Genomic DNA, 18191 nt, shown 5'->3' with positions numbered 1-18191 from the left:
CTGGTTGTTCTACGGCATAACATTCATAGTGAGATCTAGCCCTCTCTTTTAGATGTTTGCAGAGGAGAAAAAGTATCCGGTAATCAGGCTATCAGACATTTTTCATACTATGCACCATTATGAAAAGATGTTCAGCGTTAGTGTAAAAGTGAGCTGTAATGCCAGTAGATGACATTCTAATGCCACTTATTTTCAACAATTTCACCCACCCACAGCTTTTTGCTGTCAGAGGAAAGTTACACAATTACCAATGGTAACAATACTTCCGCCAGTAAGTCCTCTAATTACTGACCCCAAATCTAAATACATCAGAAAGAGTTGCCAGGAATGGTATACCAGCACTGCGATCTCTACCAATGTTACTGGCATACAGTGCAATTGAGTCCAGGAAAAAAAGGTTTATGTTGTTCTCTTGAATACTGAGGCAAGACCTTTGGAAATCTTAAGTATCTCTTTTCTTCTATTTCCAATTAAGAAAGAAAGAAGAAGAAGAATGTAAGCAATTAATTTTTTTTAACTGGCTGCATACTGAAGACACCATCACCAAGGATCTAGGGTGATCTCATAAACCTGATTAGATTCACTCGTAGAAAAAGGAGAATGACCACCATACTTGACCAAACTTACCACAATGGTAGAGCAGATTGATTTTCTGGATATCTACATCACTCATGGCAAAAGTCTGCCCTATGTTGACACTGCTGTCAGGAACTGGGATCAAGGTCTGGGAGACACCATCTTTAGAGTATGCCTTCCTGATGGATATAAAGAAGAATAGAGTAAAACAGATGCGTAATCTCACATATTTCTCTCAGTCGTAAGATTTTTAGAGATGTTAAATGGTGAACTACTTTGTGATATACATATAATATAATAAAAATGAACATCTTGAAATATTAAAGTGAAGTTACACAGTTAGGTAAACTGCACAACCTCGTCCAGGAATGTTTATAAACATATAGGATAAGATACAAAGAAATATATTCATGTGGCTAAACATGGCCTTACCACAGTCTGCCCAATAATCAAAACCTTTGCCTATCACTAGATCAATAATGCAACCCCATTTACAGAGTAGCTGACAAACAATAGCCCAGTGCACCAAGCTGATGTCTTCCATGGGTATGTATGAACTATGATTTGCCTTTGTGCTTGTTCATGTTCAATCACATGACACATTTGATCCAAAGAGGGTAGATGTGCTGGGAATTACACCCAAAAATCAAAGTTCTAAAATCCTGAAATGCTCAGTAACTTCATGTTTTAAATTGGATCAGTGGCATCATGCACAGACAAGTAGGTAAGTAGTTGGCTTTCTGATCTGGTCTTTATTGGTACACACTACTACTGTAGGCGGCAGCCCATATGCTGTTCTACAGTATTATCTCCCCTACCCCACTCACTACCTGTGCCTTGCCCTTGCAGGAGGTGGTGTTATTTGCCCAGAGGCAGGATATCAGTCTTCAGTTCCTGCTGCCCCTTCTAATGACACAGTATCATATTTTCTGAATTATTCCATGTCCACCAGCTGTGCAGTCTCCTTTGTGAAAGAGCAACTGCAAAAAGCAGAAGAAGCCCATACAAAAAATACCCTATGTCTGAGAAAAGCCTCCCCAGTAGAGGCCATGGATCTAAACATCAGCCAGCCATCCTCCTACTTAGACAACAGATTTAGAAATATAACCCAAAGTCACACGTGCCATGATGGAGTCCCAGAAAGGGCACAGTACTTACTTCCCATAGTGCATGATGGAGCCATAGTCATATGGAGTGTATTTTATATTGTTGGTGTCATCCATTTCGAATTCATATTCATGACCTGAAAGAAAAAGAAACACACACCCCTGTAAATATTGACCCACGCCAGTCACTTTGTCATGTAGATGTACCAAACGAAATCTTAACAAAAAACAGCATCTCTGGCAATGTATGTTCAAGTCAATCTGCATTGCTTTACAGGTAATATAAAGTTATGGGATGGGCCACAACATGAATTGTGGAATATATGATCCTCCGCCTAACAACATAATTGGAATAAAACTAGGAGTAACCAGTAAACCCACTAGAATCAAGGGGAAACACAAACAACATAGTGATGAATGGGTAGATGTGTGTCAAGGTAGGTCTACTGCATGAAGGGATAGCTGGTGCTTCAATCTAAGACAAAGGGTGCACATGTCTCACAGTTCAAAGTCAGCACTCTGTAGCAAGGAAGAATTGGACTCACTGGTGAGGCATGTGAGAATATTTCTATATTTGCTAATTGCTTTCCTTAGAGATTGAACAAGAAGGATTCTATGCTATACAAAATATTTTCTTTCACGGTGCTTGTGTCACACGTAAATGCGTTCTGAAATTCATGTTATGTCCTAAATAAGGTCTGGTTGCAACTGATGATGAAGGGCTGAAACGTATATTCGGTACGTATTTTTATCTATCTCTTTTGTGACCAGTGTTGCCACTGCATGAATTTATTTTATATTTAATCATGATCACTGTGAAATTAATCTTGTAATTTATGTTACAATTATATGAATTGTATTTCTCTAGTCATTATTTCTTCAATGTGTTTCCTGTCAAACTTTGAAAAATATTCTACAATAAACATTGAGTTTTAAATTGTTGATCAATAGTATAATGTCGACTGCTTAAAAACGATTTCCATATAGCAACCTCATTTAGAACATTTATATAATCTCACTCGGAATCTTAAAGGACATATAATAATGCTGTTCTCCAATACAGTCATTTAAGGGGACACTGTAATGGTCCACAGCTATTTAGCGGTTGCCACCTATGTTCTTTACAACACTCTGGATGTTTTCTTATAGTAAATCTGTCAGGGATTTTCCATACATTTTGCTATTCAAATTTACAAAGGAGATAGGTCAGTTCAGCACACAGCTAGGATATTTGCCTGATTTCTTAAAAAACACAATGTATGTTCTCTGCCATAAAGTTGAAGTTTGTTCTATTCAAATACCTTCCAACAGCATATTAACAAACGCCCTTTAATTTCTCCCCAAAAGTACTTCCAAAACTCATTGGGTAGACCATCAGGCTAGCTCCTTTTCCGACTTTAAGTTACAAACACCTTTTTCAATCTCTTATGTATTCATTTCAGATGCAAGATTCTTTTGATCGCTGTCTTTTATCATCTGATTCATAATAAAGAGTTCAAAGTTCTAGGGAGCACTGGTTGGGATACAAGGTGGCAAAACGTTCGAGGATCTCTTCTTCTTTGTAAACTTGTACCTTGTTTTTTGTTCATTAGCATTTGTCTTAAGATTTGAGTAGGTTAACCATTCAGTATATCTTTCTTGTTGAGCTGTCAATTTGCTTTTTATCTGGCAGGATAGACTGTCTTAAAAACATAGAAACATTTCATAAATTGGTCAATCTTTGCAGGTGTAAGTCCATTCTGAGTCTGCAGTAAGACACCCACATTTGCTAACAAATGAATATTCTTAGGGCTGGGCATTTCCTGCCCATTGGTGCCCTGGTGAATCAAGATATTAGCGAAAGAAACTAATACTCATGTCGTTATTGTATATTAATTTTTTTTTTAACTTGGAAAAGTATTGCAATTATTCAAGGAACTAAAAAACTGCTTCAGCTTCAGTCAATACTGCTAAAACATGGAAAGGCTAGAGGACACATTTGGATCTGGTTTGTGAGAACAAAAGTGTAGGCCTAATTTAAACAGACAAAAATCCTATAGAGAAAAAGAAAAAAGTTCAAAGAAATATACCGCTTAGAATGTTGTCCCACTGCACCGACACGTAATTGTCTCTGTCCTTCCTGACATTCTCGTGGTGGAAACCCAGACTATGCATCAGCTCGTGTGCTATGACGCCGGTCACCATGCAGGACGATTTGGCTATTGAGACAAACTGTTGGTTCCCCGTACGGCCTATTGGAGACCAGCACCTAGTGGGTAAAAAGAAAGGTGCAGAGGCAAGGCACGTTACATATTTTTCCATGCACAACACAATAACAATCGCACAGTTTTGTTTGCAGTCTATCAGCAACTAAGAACAATGAGCCTAGGTTTTTTTTTTCTATTTGATCAAATGATTACTAGAGATGTTGCTACTTTTACACAAAGCAGCACTGGAGCTTGACTTTTTCTACATCCATGGAAGTTGTAGAGCACTTCCTCTATGAACCGAGGGAGCAAGAGCTCCATCCGCTGTGCCGCATGAGGAGCTGAACAATCCATCCAGCATCTTCTGAGCTGTGTTGAGTAGTTCTGACGTCAGGTCTCCTTCCAGGTGAGAACATCTCCATTCCCTAGCTTGAGTTTTTACGCCGTCATACGCACAGAACTACATTATTTGACCCTTTTGTCTATTCTTGTAGCTTGCCTACTGTGACACTTGACTTAACTATGAGCTCCGTCTTCTAGAGCTACCATATTTACATGGGTGCCAACTTGAGGCAACTTCCACCAAACAGCTGCAGAGATTTCTTGTTTGTACTTGAATCTAACAAAGTTTCTGTCTGCTCTCCCAAAGGTATTTTACTACACTTATTACTATCATAACGACGTACAACTACTTCAAAAGAACTGCATCCGGGACCACAACTTAGTCAAGGCAAGTATGTAATGTATTTCACAACTACTTTGACCTCTCTCATTTACCTTACACCTATACATACCTTTTTATGAGTTTATCAAATTATAATTTGAAATATTTTTCTTAACTCGATTGTAACTTCTTTGCCACCTTTTCTTCTATATGCATAGTAAAGTGTTCTCTTATATGTTGCCCTTTATTTAATTCTAATATTAACCCCAAATAGTAATTATTTGTATTGCCTTTATCTTATTTCTCCTTATTCTAACCTTAATTATTATTTGAACCTCAACTTTTTGTTCACTTTTTATTTCATTAACGTACATTATTCAACCTTAACCAAAACCTAATGTTAATTCAAACACTTATTTTTCCATTTTAATGTCACTCATTAATTATCCTTAACCTCAACTGAATACTCATTCTAAACTGATTTAATTTAAATTGTGTTCATTTACTGAATCTAAACCTATCCAAAACACTAACCTCTCTAATTATTTTAATTATTGATATATTGTATTGTTTTTTTCCCTATACTAAAACTTACCCATAATTATTCTAAAATATGTTAATCTAAAGTAAATCACCTGATTACAATGGGAAATATATGTCTCAAGGTCAACTATACCTTTTAAAAATAAATATAAATATAAATATATGATAAATGTTCTTTTCTTTATATATATAAATGTACTATATTAATGAACCCCTTTTTTATTGAATATATTATGTTAATTAATGATTTATGTCTTGGGGGCGGGTTGGAAACCTCTTGTGATCTTTTTATTCCTTTTTCATAAAATGGTAATACATTTCAGTGGGTTGTCCTTAGGTTTCTTTAAAATGTATTTATTTTTTAATGAACCAAACTTATTTCCCTTTGTTTTTAAATGCTTACCGTAGTTGACGCAGTGGCTCATTATGTTGTTGTTATCTTGAAATGATGTCCCATGAAGCAAAGTTCTCAATGTTGAGCCATCAATGCTGCAGAGCTTTACCCAAGCAGTCACCACGGACCTTGCAAACATTCTGTCTATTCTCGATGATACGAGTAAGTAACTATGGTGTCTACCAGGCCGCCTCAATGTTTCTCTCTTAGAACACTGCACAGTGAAGTAACCCCTGGTCTACTCAATCTCTGCCATCCAGGCCTCAGCCTCTCTGGTATCCTATTTAAATCTCTTATTGTGAAGTCTCCCACCAATCAATACCTGAAATAACAAGGTTTGGGCATTTCAAGTCATACTACCCTACCATGTAGGCTGAGTTCCACATCAGCCCTTCAACTGCCCTTTTGCCCACTACCCAGTACTTTGCCATGTATTTTCAGCCTTTCCTTATTTTCAGATATTACGCTTTGGTAGCAATTTATTTATATTTTTTCATTTTCAAGTGTATTCTATCCTTGGAGGTATGTGCTCTTCTGTGTCCCCTATTTTGCTCTTCTAATCATACTGTTTGAAATCAAACATCGGAATTATCACACACCATAAGAAGAACAACATTTAGGTGAAGGAAAGAGTTGGTTAGTCTCTCTGGCAACTTTCTGCCGTCACTATCTACCAAAGTGCAAACTTGTTAGGAAAAGAAGTTAGCATTGCTGGCCACAAAGGGGAATTACTGTGCATTAATGCCTCCTTTTACCTCTCTGTTGTCGCCATGAATCAACATATGTGCCAGTTGAAAATTAGGCATACTTTATATGTATGTGTTATGATGAGTTGAGCCTTCTTCAACCTTGCAAGTCAGGTCAGACAATGTATTCAGTTAATTCTTACCCGCTGCCTGACTCAAAGGTGATGTAGTCTGTTTCGTTGGTTCGTGGCACAAATCGAATACAAGTCGCACTGGCAAATTCTCTGAACACGGTGAGAAAGACAATGTTGTGGTAGCGGGCTACAGAGGAGACAGAAACAGAAGCAACCCATTGAGAAAGATGTTTTGGAGTAAAGAGGCGTACTTCCAGAAAACACAGAAAAGTGTATGAAAAGAACCAGCTGAGTAATGGATTTTATATAAACCTATTGCAGCCACAGATGCAAGCAGTGCCAACTACTAAATGAACCAGACACCAGGATCTGACCTCCACCCTGAACTACACCATTCCCAAACACACTCATCTTCAGGAACCAAAGTGTAGCTGTTCATTCCAGAAATTGGCATTGGTCTCTTGTGAGATTACCTCCCTAAAGGGGGGCAATGGAAGATGACCAAAAAGTAAGCAAAATGTCTATTCTGAGCAGGCTATGGACAGCGCATGCTCAACCAAAGTATAAAATTTGCAAGCCCCAGTTGCATTGCACTTCTTCAACTCACTCATTTGAAGGTGCTTTCATATGTGGTAAGAAAGAAGAAGAAGGTTCGTTGAAATAAAATATTTGCCTACAATCACAATCTGTTGAAACGGGGAAGCTGGAATTGAGCCAAAAAGTTCTGGTTTCACATTGTTCAATTCAGCTACTAGATGGGTATTTTTTTTCTCTCCCCCTTTTTACATCCAATGTCACTGTTTTAATCTTTAATTCATGGTGAGTGAGGCTAGATGTGAGGGCATGCAGAAGGCATATGAAAGCTTAGCTCCTTTTGTGTTCAAAGATCCAAGATGACCTTAAGATGAGCTGAAACCAGGCTTGAGCTTTCAGTGGCTTGGCCACCACTAAGAATGGGCCAGATACGGCAGAGTGACCTATGAAAATGTGTGTGATGCGCAGGCAGAGCCGAGGGCACAATTCTAATTGGGCCCCCAGCCTGTCAATCAGTCCATAGCAGGGTGTAACCTGCAGGGCTTAAAGCAGATTGAATCCTGCCAGGTCTTAGATGTGACAATAATTAAAAACTATCTTTGAAATGGATCCCTATTGGTTTGTAAATTCAAGTCATTTACAGGCAACAACAGCTCTTGAATTTCCAACACCAGCTGTAAAAGCCTTGAGGTAATCGATCACAGCCATGATGTCCCTTTTAACATTTCATTTTAACTTCATCAAGCATTCTTAAAGAGTATTTGATTTTTTCTGTATGTTGTGTTTCTGTAGTTTTTTTATGCAACATTTGACACTTTTGTGAGACAAGTCGCCTCTAAACGCCTGGGTGAGTTCCAGTTGTGGGTCAGTATCCATGCTGGGGCACAACTGAGAGCTATGGATATGAGTCTATAGGTGGTATGTCTTTCTCATAGTGACTGTCAGTGGTTTCTAGTAATTGAGAATTTAGGCCAAAAGTGTGAAAGTGGTACACATAATATGAACAGTGCCAGATGAAAATAATATGCAGTGCTTAAAGCTAACTTGTTGGGTGGTGTGTGGGGGAGGGGTGAACTTGGGACATGAACAGAAAGAACTTAGTACCTACTTGAAGTCGTATGTACTATTTTACACCACAGTAGAACTAAACTAACTGCAAAGTACTTCGACATACAAATCCACACACATAATCTTCAAAGCTTTAAATTAGTGTTGTAATTTCAACTTTTTCTGTTAGAAGGGAGAAAGCAAGAGGGATCACTGGTTTCTTTCTGTTAGATCACCACAGTGTGCAGAGTTTTATGGTCCAAGTAGATTTTAAACTTTCCTTTTCTGGAGTTTTATGTGCCTTATGTCACTACACACAGCTGGGTATTTTGCAGCCTTTCTACTATTTTGCAGCTTTCAACTAGCCTATTCTCCCTGATTCTTGTCTTCTTCCACATATCATCTGCTGCTGGGCCTGTGCTAGTAGAAGGCCTTCTCTTGCTGCCCATCCTGGCCTGCTGATGTTAGGTATAAGTTTATGCTAGCCTACTCTGCTGGGTCTCTTTGCCCTACATTGCCACAAGGAAGAAATGGACTAGAGTGGACAGGCTATCTCACTGGAGCTCCACGCTAGCTAACCATACTTTTCAGAAAAATGGTCAATTGATGCACCAAACCTTGTTTATTACCACTGTCCAGCTGCCCCAGTCTGCCCTATTCTTTTTAGTTGGGTCAACCTCTTTGCTTTTTGAGAAATCTAAAACTCGCACCCACCTAACTTTACTGACTTTTCTGACTAACTTTACGCTAAAACCTTGAAGAAACCTGAAGCAGCCCTCCTCTCCTGGGTACTCACACAAATGGTGGCTCTGTCTCATCAGTTAGCTAAGACCCAAACTCCACTATTCAGGTGATGCTTGAACATGGCTACCAAAGATATTCATTCATCTAAATACTAGAGGAAATTACATCACACACTTTCTATCTCCCTCCGCCTTTCCATGACGTCAAAGGGACCCTGTTGGCAGTGCATTCAGTGAAATATGGTACCAGCTGCTTCCAATACGCTCCATGTTCTCTGTGCAGGTGGCAACGCGCCTGCACTTTGAAAAGGGTTTAGAGATCCCCATGCAGGCAGGAGAAGTGATTGACTGCTGGAGGATGTCTGGGGGTCCATGGGATCCCCATAACCGGCTCTAAAGGGCTTTCTCCAGGAGACACACTGACAGTGCACCACCTTTTTGGGGCACTTTGTCAGTGTGCTTCCTTAGGGCATGTTTGCCTCTGAACCTGCATCCACTGCCCCTTTTGTAATACTATAGTGCCTGAGGGTGTAAAAAAGTGGGTGCACGTGTCCATTGGGACCCAAGGGCACTCTCTGTAATATGGCTCTAGCACTACTCATGTAACATTCACTGGATGCTTGATATTTCCTTTGAGGCAATGTTTCATTGCAGCCACAGAATTCTCTCAAAAGTGTAGTAGAGATTCTGTAGGCAACTATCTGCTGTGCTTAACACGGATGGTGTCTTCCTAGTACAGCTACAAACATCTTCTGTTCTCTTGAGGTTTTCTGGAACTTTCCGACCTTTGTTGACATTCTTGTACATCATTTAAGACCCTTTAATTTAATTGGGAAAATCTGTTCTGTTGTTGTAGACATGGGTGGAGCCTGGGATATTGCAGCTTCTTGTTCGTCAGTACCCTTTTTTTTTACTCTCAGCACATTCTGGGCCAAATCTACTAAGCATTTAAAAAATTACAAACACTCCGATTCAGGGTTGTGATTGTTAAAATATTTTTTTCAAATATGTTAAAGTCATTTTAGGAGTTAGTACGTTTTACAGAGTTTTCAAATGGCTTTGCCAATTGATACCGATTCACAATTTTTGGAGGGATACGTTGTACGAGTCCTTCCCAAAAATGCAAGTTGGTTTGGAATGTATCAGTGTTTTGCAATTTTAATCCGGTCGCAAAAAATGACCAACACCCAAGACAGTGATGTTAATCCATTCTCAAATGGTAAGGGGTCCCAAAGGCCCCACTGCCAATTCTTATTTTTTTAATGCACCCATGTTTCCTTTAGGAGAGATAGGCTACATTTATTCAAATGCAGCCCATTGCATGACGCCTGTCCCTCACAAAAGACTGGTATTTGCATAATGGTGACATTCCCTGCCATTCAGGGCATCATGCCCACCAGTACTAAAGTCCTGGCCCTGGTATAATAGTAGCATCACTTCATATTTAGTGGCAAACCATGGTCTGATGGTATGTATCGCTGCATTATGGTAGTACGCCAATATATATTGTGCAAAGGAGTGACATAAAGGTGCCCACACTGGCAGAATTATGGCACCAGTTTAGTGATGGTACATTATGGGCAGTCATGGTATGATGGCGCTAAGGGACAAATGTAAGAAAGAGAACATGGGAGCAAGGGCAAGTGAACATACGTCCTATGTACGCTAGTGTAACATGCTTAGCCAACTCCCTCTCCAGAGCCCAGGAGAGACATGTCTTTAAAATGTCCCAGTTTTGGAGAGAAAATGTTGATCAAGGTGAAACCTGCTGAATTACTAAACGATTTTTTGTTATAGACATCATTTACATCCAACTTTCAGGTGCAGAAATATTGGCTTTTTGGACGTCATGGTACAGAATTGTATCACTTCCTCTCTTAAGAAATAAAGTTGTGTGGGTGGGTATCGAAGATGCACCTATAATGTTTTAGGATCACCGCTGTGTTAAACACTCCTGCATGTTTAAATGGCTTCCTCAGTCAGCATGGAGGTCTGTCGATATAAGCAGTGTATGAGCCCTAACAACCTGGGACAGCAAAGTGGGAATCTGCACTTGAGTGTAAAGATGGGTGTTTGAAGAGGGTGTCAAGTGGTGTCTGTGGAAGCAGATAATGCAAGGCTGTTCAGTAAACTTGGTCCATCCCCGGATTCAAGAGACATGGAGCATAATTTGTCTACAAAAGCAGTAATGCTAGCACTGCTTTATCAGGAATTGCAAATCAGAGGTTTGCAGCTTTGTGAGTTCTGCTGTTTCAGTAGTAAATTTTAGAATAGAATTCCTTTTCATTTCCGGTAAGGAAACTGTTTCATACTTCTACTCTGAACTGTTTTGAAAACAGTCAGCTGAAAAAAATGTGTTTAAAGTACGTTTTTTTCAAGAGGTTACTGGCAGGAAAAAAATAACAGGAACATTTTCCTGCGAAACAATTCCCTTCAAGTAGATTTACTCCACAGTTGAAGTTGTGCAACCCAAAATACAGAATCTTCGCTACTTCTTGAGCAAAAGTTTTGAACTTTACACACATTTACCCTATAATTTTAATATGTACACCCTGCTATGAGAGAGTAATGGTCAGAGACTGGAAAGCTATAGAAACAACTTCTGAAAAAAATTACATGCTCTTTCTTGGACCATCCAGGTCTTCGACTGGCAAGCATCCTTTCTTGCCTTCTCGACAAAGAAGGGTCCATATCAAAGCATAAAGTGATTGCTATGTATTTTGAATAAGGTGTGTCAAAACCCCAAACATATGATGTTACATTGCTTTCCAGTACATCCCCAAGTGGTGGCAAGGCGTAGGTTAGAGTCAAAATGCCCAAAGTTAAGTTATACCTTAAAACGGTTTGTTTGAGCGGTACCCGAGATGACAGTGGTTGCAAGCTTGCAACAACAGAGAAGGAATGTTGAAGAGATTACTTAGCATTAGAAGACAACACATCTCTCCTCTGATAGCTCAAGAAGTTAAGATTCCCAATGTAATACAACACAGGCAGGTTGATTATAATCAAGAGGTCATTACTGAAGCCACAAACCTTACCCACCCAAAACTAGTTGACATGGACCGCCAGTCACACTTACTGTAATCTTTCGTCTGTGTGTAGGGAATATATACATTTCCATCCGGGTTTTTGGGCCACGTACAGGTGTCACTGCTGCACATGCCTGCAATCTTGACGGTTTGTCTTACAATATCAAAGCCTTCCACAAAGTACTTTCCGGGCTGTTGCACCACTGAAAACAAAAAAAAAATTAAAAAACTGTAAGCTTTGCACTTGTATAGCGCACTACTCACTCTTTTGGGTCTCAAGGCGCTGTACGCATACCGCTGTGGAACCCCTCCTGGCTTTTCCGTGTGAGGCACCCACTCCTGGACAGCCCCAGGATGAAGCCAGGCATCCAAGCGCTGTGAGGGCCATTGTGGAGATTAAGCAAGCTATTGCCCAGAGTTACAGAGTGGGACCCATTAATTAGATTAGGCACCGAGGCGAGAATTACGAACACTCACCATTCTTATTGGCTTCAGCTATAATGTCGAAGGTGCTCTTCAGCGATACTCCACCTGGAGAAAGGCACACAACATAAATATGCTATTTTTACTGTACAGAGTTAAAGAGGATGCAGGAGTATCTGCTTGAAAGACACATAAAATGTTTTACCCTTTTGCCACAATGTGTATATACGTGTTTTACTCAAATATTTGGCATTTAGTTTCGATGTGAGTGCTGTTTCTATCAGTGAGAAACTGAATGGAAGGTGAGAGGATTAAATGTGGTTCTAAATATTGGGATGTTAATATTGATTGTAAGCTGTGAAAAGAAGGAACCTTGTTGTTGGCATATGAGAGTGCTATTTTACTACTAATGTATTTCTGATGGGGTGCAGTTGCACCTGCTTGCTTCAGTGGCTTATTCATGGGAGTTATTTCTACGCGTGGCTATACAGGCAAAAGCCTACTGGTACCAGCCCAGCCTGTATCAGGGAAGGTACAGGCTGAAGTTGTGCAAAAGGGGAGGGTCCTTGCAATGAGGCTACCCTCAGAGCACACCCACTCTCCTGCCCTCCTCATAAAGATCCCTTCTACCACAGTGCTTCTTGCTCAGAGTATAAGAGCCTGAGTGCAAGCAGAGATGCGTCAGCATTGAGCGCCCGCCCCTGCATCCCTTCTCTCCTCTCACTCTTTTGGAGTGGAAGGCTCTAGGAGTGTAGGGACTTCGCCCCTACCTACTCTATTCCTGATTGGTAGACAGACAAAATCCCTCTCCAATCAGGATGCCCTTCAAGTAAGAGTGGACTAGGACCTATACCTGAGCTTATAAAGCTGCGTCTGGCATATACCGGTGATGCTGGTGCAATGAGGATGTATCAGAGGTATGATGGAAGGACCTGGTCATATGGGACTGCAGCTAGCATGATTATGTGGCAATTTTACATGAGCTGATGAGGTGGTATAACATGGACCGCTGTAAACTGAGGCTGGTATAAATAAGATGGTGGGCATATGGGTCTGCAGGTAGCAAACAATGGCTGTTTCTTAGCATAGCAAGGCTTTTTCCGTGTGTGCATGTGTGTGTGTGTGTGTCAGTGACGGTCCCTTAGCAAGTGAGGCAGTATCTATCAAAAGGAGAATGTATTTACGCAAGAAGTGCCATATCTAGCTATGGGAACCTGTACCTGGTTATGTAAGGCTGTCTCAGGAATAAAATAGCAGTACCTGGGCATGTGTGTATGTACCTGGCACATGATGGTTACATGGGTCCGCAACTTCAATACCTGAGCATGTAAAGTTGTACCAGGACATCTGTGGCCGTGGCTGTGCATGGACATGTGAAACCATATATGAACACGAGAAACTGTGGCTGTGTATAGTCTGCTATATCTGGCACATGATCACAATATGTGGTCCTGGGATGGTTTACCTGGGCACTTGAGCCTGAGCATGTCAAGCTACACACGGGCATCTGAGGGTGTAGCGGCCATAGACAACTGAAGGCAGTCTGGGAAGGCAGAGCATCGGGATTTGCCAGTGCTAATTTAAAGATCAAAGTATTTGCTTAACAGGGTTTGGGTGGGTAGAGTAATTGTGTAATTAACCGAGACCCCTTAAATGGAGGCGACAGAACTATGAAACAAAATGGGGAGTTTTGCATACCTAATTAAAATGTAAGCACACATTGTGAAATAAAAAATGTATGTCGTCTAGTCTGACACATTAGTGAGAAAGACTCTCCTTTTCACTACAGACCTTCCCGCACTGCACTTTGGGGGTCATGCCATGTGAGAAGTTCTACAGTACAGCTGGATGTCAAACCATATCACATAGGGCAATCTAATAGTGACTGAAAGGCCACATGGAGCACAATGCTGCAACCTTAGCCAACCTCACCCTTGCTAGGGCTGACCACATGGGAACCCTGCTTCCCAACGCACTGGGATGCTGTAACAAGGTAACATGTCCTTGGCTACAGATTAGATGCATCTAATTGTCACTCAGCTACACTTCCGTTTGCAGGAAGAAAAAAGTAAAGACAGTAAAATTAGCAAACTGTAGTGCTTATAATAAATAGAAGACGAGTCGATAGCAACTGGACTGGGAACAGATATTTCCCATGTAAGCTGCAGATCACTTGTCACAGTTATTTCTGCTGGTAGATGCTGGACCCCGTGGGAATCATTCTACACTACAAATGCGTCAATAACTTATTACTGTAAAGATGCTATAGTGCTACCAGATGAACAGTGCTGGGGTGTAGCTCCCAGAATATGGACTACTACGTTGGAGAGAGCTCAAACCTTCAGGTAACCTTACGTAACCACAAAACTTATTTCATCTCAATGCACAGAAAGAGAAGAGTCAATTTTGTACAGCAGAAGTGCCATATCTAATATGGAAATTATAATTTTGCATTTTGGCATGGCATCTCTCCTTTGCTTAACACAGGCCATACATGAGTTTTCCCATCTAGTCATTCTCCTTCAAGATGTGTGGAGTATACTGGTCGGAGTGATGCTCAGAGGAGCACTGACCAAGCACATCGACCAATGGAGGTTTCTGCCTCTTCTCCCCTCCTGCCCCAGGACCAGCAACCCATTTTGGGGAAACATACATCATTATCTATGACTCTTAAAAGTATGGAACATCCGTATGTATCACAAAAATACAAAGAGTATTTTCAATTTGCTGTCATCCCTCCTTGCACTCCATGCAAGGTATCCCTTCTTCACAAAATAGTAAAGAAACCTGTGTTTCTAAAAATCGAGTCTCTTTATTTATAAGCATCATGAGAAGGCACTGATCAAAACGTCCCATGACATGAAAAACTCCCAGGCTGTGGAAAAATCATGAGCCTTGTGAAAAAATAAAGAGAGATAGAAATTCAAGATAGCTGGCAAATGTACCATTTTTTTTTTATAGTCGCAGACATCTGATTAAAACACAGGAGATTAAATATTCTACCCCAATGAGTATCTGTTCCACAAAGTGTAAAACATATGCAGAAATCTATTACAAACTGTATGCCAAGCATACTATGCTCACCTTCCAGGTCTCTCTTCAGTCTTTGATTTCTCTCCAAAAGAGGATTCTGCGGGAAAAAAAAATTAAAATCACCACTTGGAACCACAGTTTATTTTAAGAAACTAAACGCTTAATACAGTCTTATGCTAAATGCAGCACTGGAGGGCAATTATTCAATATGAAACCTAAGCAGGAGGGATTAAATCAATGCAATCCTATATAATCCCCATCAATAGGCAGGCGTGTTAGGTGTATTCAAAATATCCCTTCCTTAAACATGGCATGCACTTCTCTTTCCATGTAGGGCAGGGATTACGTAGATTGCACAGGTTTTGTGCAAATTTGTGGTCAAATTTCCATGGTACATATTTGCCCCAATATTTACAGTAGCTTTCTGTGTGTATATGTGCGGTTCTCAAGGGGCTAGGTGGGCAAAATCCTTTGCATTCTTTTGAACAATTATTCTGTCTCTGGTTGCTTTCAAAATCAGTTAGGAATAATCTTACTGAGTAAAAACCTTTTTGACTTGTTTTAAGGTAATGTTTAAAAGTGGGAAAATGCCACATTTTAATATTTTGCTTTACCTGTCTTGGAAGGAAAATACTAGTCATGCTGGTAAAATACTGATCGGGTGACAGCCCTAGTGAAACAGGAATGCCAAATTGCACCAGCACAAGTGCAACCTATATAATCCAGAAATACATGTGCAAAATGTCACTAGCAGTCACGCACAAAATGTAACTCCCACCTAGACTTAAAACACAGAGGTCTACAACTGCTTGACTGCTCAGATTTGCAAAATAATGGCTGTTGAAGCAAAGTCACAATGATGCAGTGTGTACTGTATGCTTCATATAACACCAGCACCCATTGGTGGGTTATTAATAACAATAATATACCACGCCACACGCGCGCCTCAAGAGCAAAAGTTTTAGTGAAAGCGTTGTGGCGCGCGGGTAGGGACAACGTAGTTCACAAGCAGACTTGCCTCTACCAGGCAGCGTCAGACTAACCTAAACTTGCGCACCCTGTAACGTCCCGCCGACGCGAGCGCATTACGTCATTGCGCCTGTTGTCCCCCAAAACCTTCTACACATGCACACAGTACGTCTTTCTGCGTAGGTGTGAGTTGTTACAGTGACATCCATAAGAATGTGTGCCTAAATAAAGTTTGGTGTCTATATAAAGTTTCTGGTAACAAATTAATACACCTGTCTGCAAGTTTATCTACTAGGACAAATGTTTGTGGGAATTCTAGATCCATTAAGTAGGCACGCCCCTGCCAAAAAGCAAAGAGGTAAGGCTAGGGTGCCTAGGAGACCCTGAGACAAAGAAGGAATATTGTCCCGTCAGATGTGATGTGCAGTCGGCCACTAGAGGCCTGTATCGCTCCCCCTAACGCTCTAGTGAAAGATGTTTGGCTCTGATGGAGTCCACCCAGTTCTGGAACTAGAGGGGCACTTGGACTCCCCGCAGAGAGTGCAATCTGAAAAGAGTAGTTATTACCAGTGCATGACATGGAAAAATAGAAGCGTAGGTATTCTGCACCACGGTAACTGCTTGTTTCTGAGAAGTGCCGGTTCTCTCCAATTATAAGTATTACGTTTCCCCCTCGCCCCCCCCCCCCCCCCCCACACACACACACAACCGACACACGAAGTGGTAGAAACAAAATCTGAAGCGCTCTTCCCGCTGAAGCAAGACTCACCAGTGCAGGGAGTGCCCACCCGGTGGCACAGAGTGCCAGCAGCCCCATCAGTGCCAGGGCGTGCATGGTGCAAGCAGTTTCTGAGACAGCAGGGGCTCGGGTGCCGTGTGCCAGGCAGAGGGCGCGATGCTTCGTGCCGCAGGAGTGGCCAAGTATGAGGTGCCATCCCCGGTTTAAGCCCTTTATACTCTGTCATTCGAACCACACCCCCTACCCAGGGGCATTCGCCGAGGCCGAATCAATCCCATGGACAACAGTTCCTGGGAAATGACAGCAGATAGCTATTCTGAGGCTAGTGAGTGTCTAAGAAAGTGTGAAAACCGCATGTAATCGCGCTGGGCGAAAAACAACGAACCTCGGATGGGGACACATTCTCATATGAAGTGTCTTTGTTTAATAGGAAGTGACCCCTGCATTGGGAAATTCCAGCTTCCCTTCTGAATTGCGTCAAGGTGTATCTAGGGGTCTGAAGTCACTGACCCGGGGTTCAAACGAGTCTTGGATAAGGCGGTCCCCACCTCACCCGGCTAGTAAAGGGTGTGGTCATATATTCATTCGTTGTACTATACTGTATTGTAATCCCACATATATAAGTCTTACTTTCTCTCAGAAGCCTAATCATGGCTGCAAACATTTAACCAGAGTGTCCTGCATGTGATGCTAAGAAGCCCCCCAAAAAAGTATTAACGGGTCACCAAAAGTTTTCTCTTTTGTTTCAAGCTCTCAGGGCATCGTGCCCTTCCACGATGCCCTGTACCCCTCCCTCCCACCCCTCTGCCTGGGTATGGACTCTTTTCAACACCATCGACTGGCTTTGCCTCCTGTTTACACTCAGAGGTGTATTTATTTACTAAAAGTTATATTACCCAACAGCGTAAGAACATTCTATGTATAAAAGAATCACTTTACACACGTGTAAAACGTTGCACGAGAGTTGCAAATGGAATTACAGGTTATAGGCACGAATAAAGTTGCATAAACTGCATAAAAGTACACAGTGACACAAACTTTATACAAGGAAAACTAGAGAGAAGAAAGATAACTGTGGCCTGGCTCATCTTGTCTTCAACAAAAACCTCCAGCATCTCCATGCATGGGGGGTCTCGGCTGGCCCCGCATTTAACACCCAGTTCCATTATTTTGTCATGGGTGCAATGCATTCCAAATACCTTTTATTGCAGTTTTATGTAGCATGAACTCTACCCAAAGGTAATGGAGCGCTTTTCATGAGCACCAGTTACGTTACACAAGGACATATTCATTTTTGGTAGGCGTAGGGAGATTAAGGGCCGAATTTAAGAAAGTGGTGCTGCACCCAATGCAGCACCACTTTTCTTGTGCCTCCCCCCCCCCCC

At 41.2% G+C, this 18191-nt stretch overlaps 1 protein-coding gene across 1 annotated transcript in view; it reads right to left on the bottom strand.

The window, feature by feature from the left end:
* LOC138261109 (high choriolytic enzyme 2-like) overlaps positions 1 to 17007 on the bottom strand; it is a 28917-nt gene extending 11910 nt beyond the window's left edge. The window contains exons 1-8 of the mRNA XM_069209764.1: positions 16837 to 17007; positions 15150 to 15195; positions 12120 to 12173; positions 11693 to 11845; positions 6359 to 6476; positions 3752 to 3930; positions 1735 to 1819; positions 628 to 755 (exon numbers count right to left, since the gene is read on the bottom strand). Of these exons, the coding sequence (XP_069065865.1) occupies positions 628 to 755; positions 1735 to 1819; positions 3752 to 3930; positions 6359 to 6476; positions 11693 to 11845; positions 12120 to 12173; positions 15150 to 15195; positions 16837 to 16902 (829 nt within the window). The 5' untranslated portion in view covers positions 16903 to 17007. The remainder of the gene's footprint in view (positions 1 to 627; positions 756 to 1734; positions 1820 to 3751; positions 3931 to 6358; positions 6477 to 11692; positions 11846 to 12119; positions 12174 to 15149; positions 15196 to 16836) is intronic.
* Positions 17008 to 18191: the final 1184 nt, after the last annotated feature.

Source organism: Pleurodeles waltl, chromosome 10, assembly GCF_031143425.1.
Source record: "Pleurodeles waltl isolate 20211129_DDA chromosome 10, aPleWal1.hap1.20221129, whole genome shotgun sequence".
NCBI classification, from domain to species: domain Eukaryota; kingdom Metazoa; phylum Chordata; class Amphibia; order Caudata; family Salamandridae; genus Pleurodeles; species Pleurodeles waltl.
The sequence above is the reverse complement of the archived record's forward strand: the minus strand, read 5'-3'. Positions and strand labels throughout refer to the sequence as shown.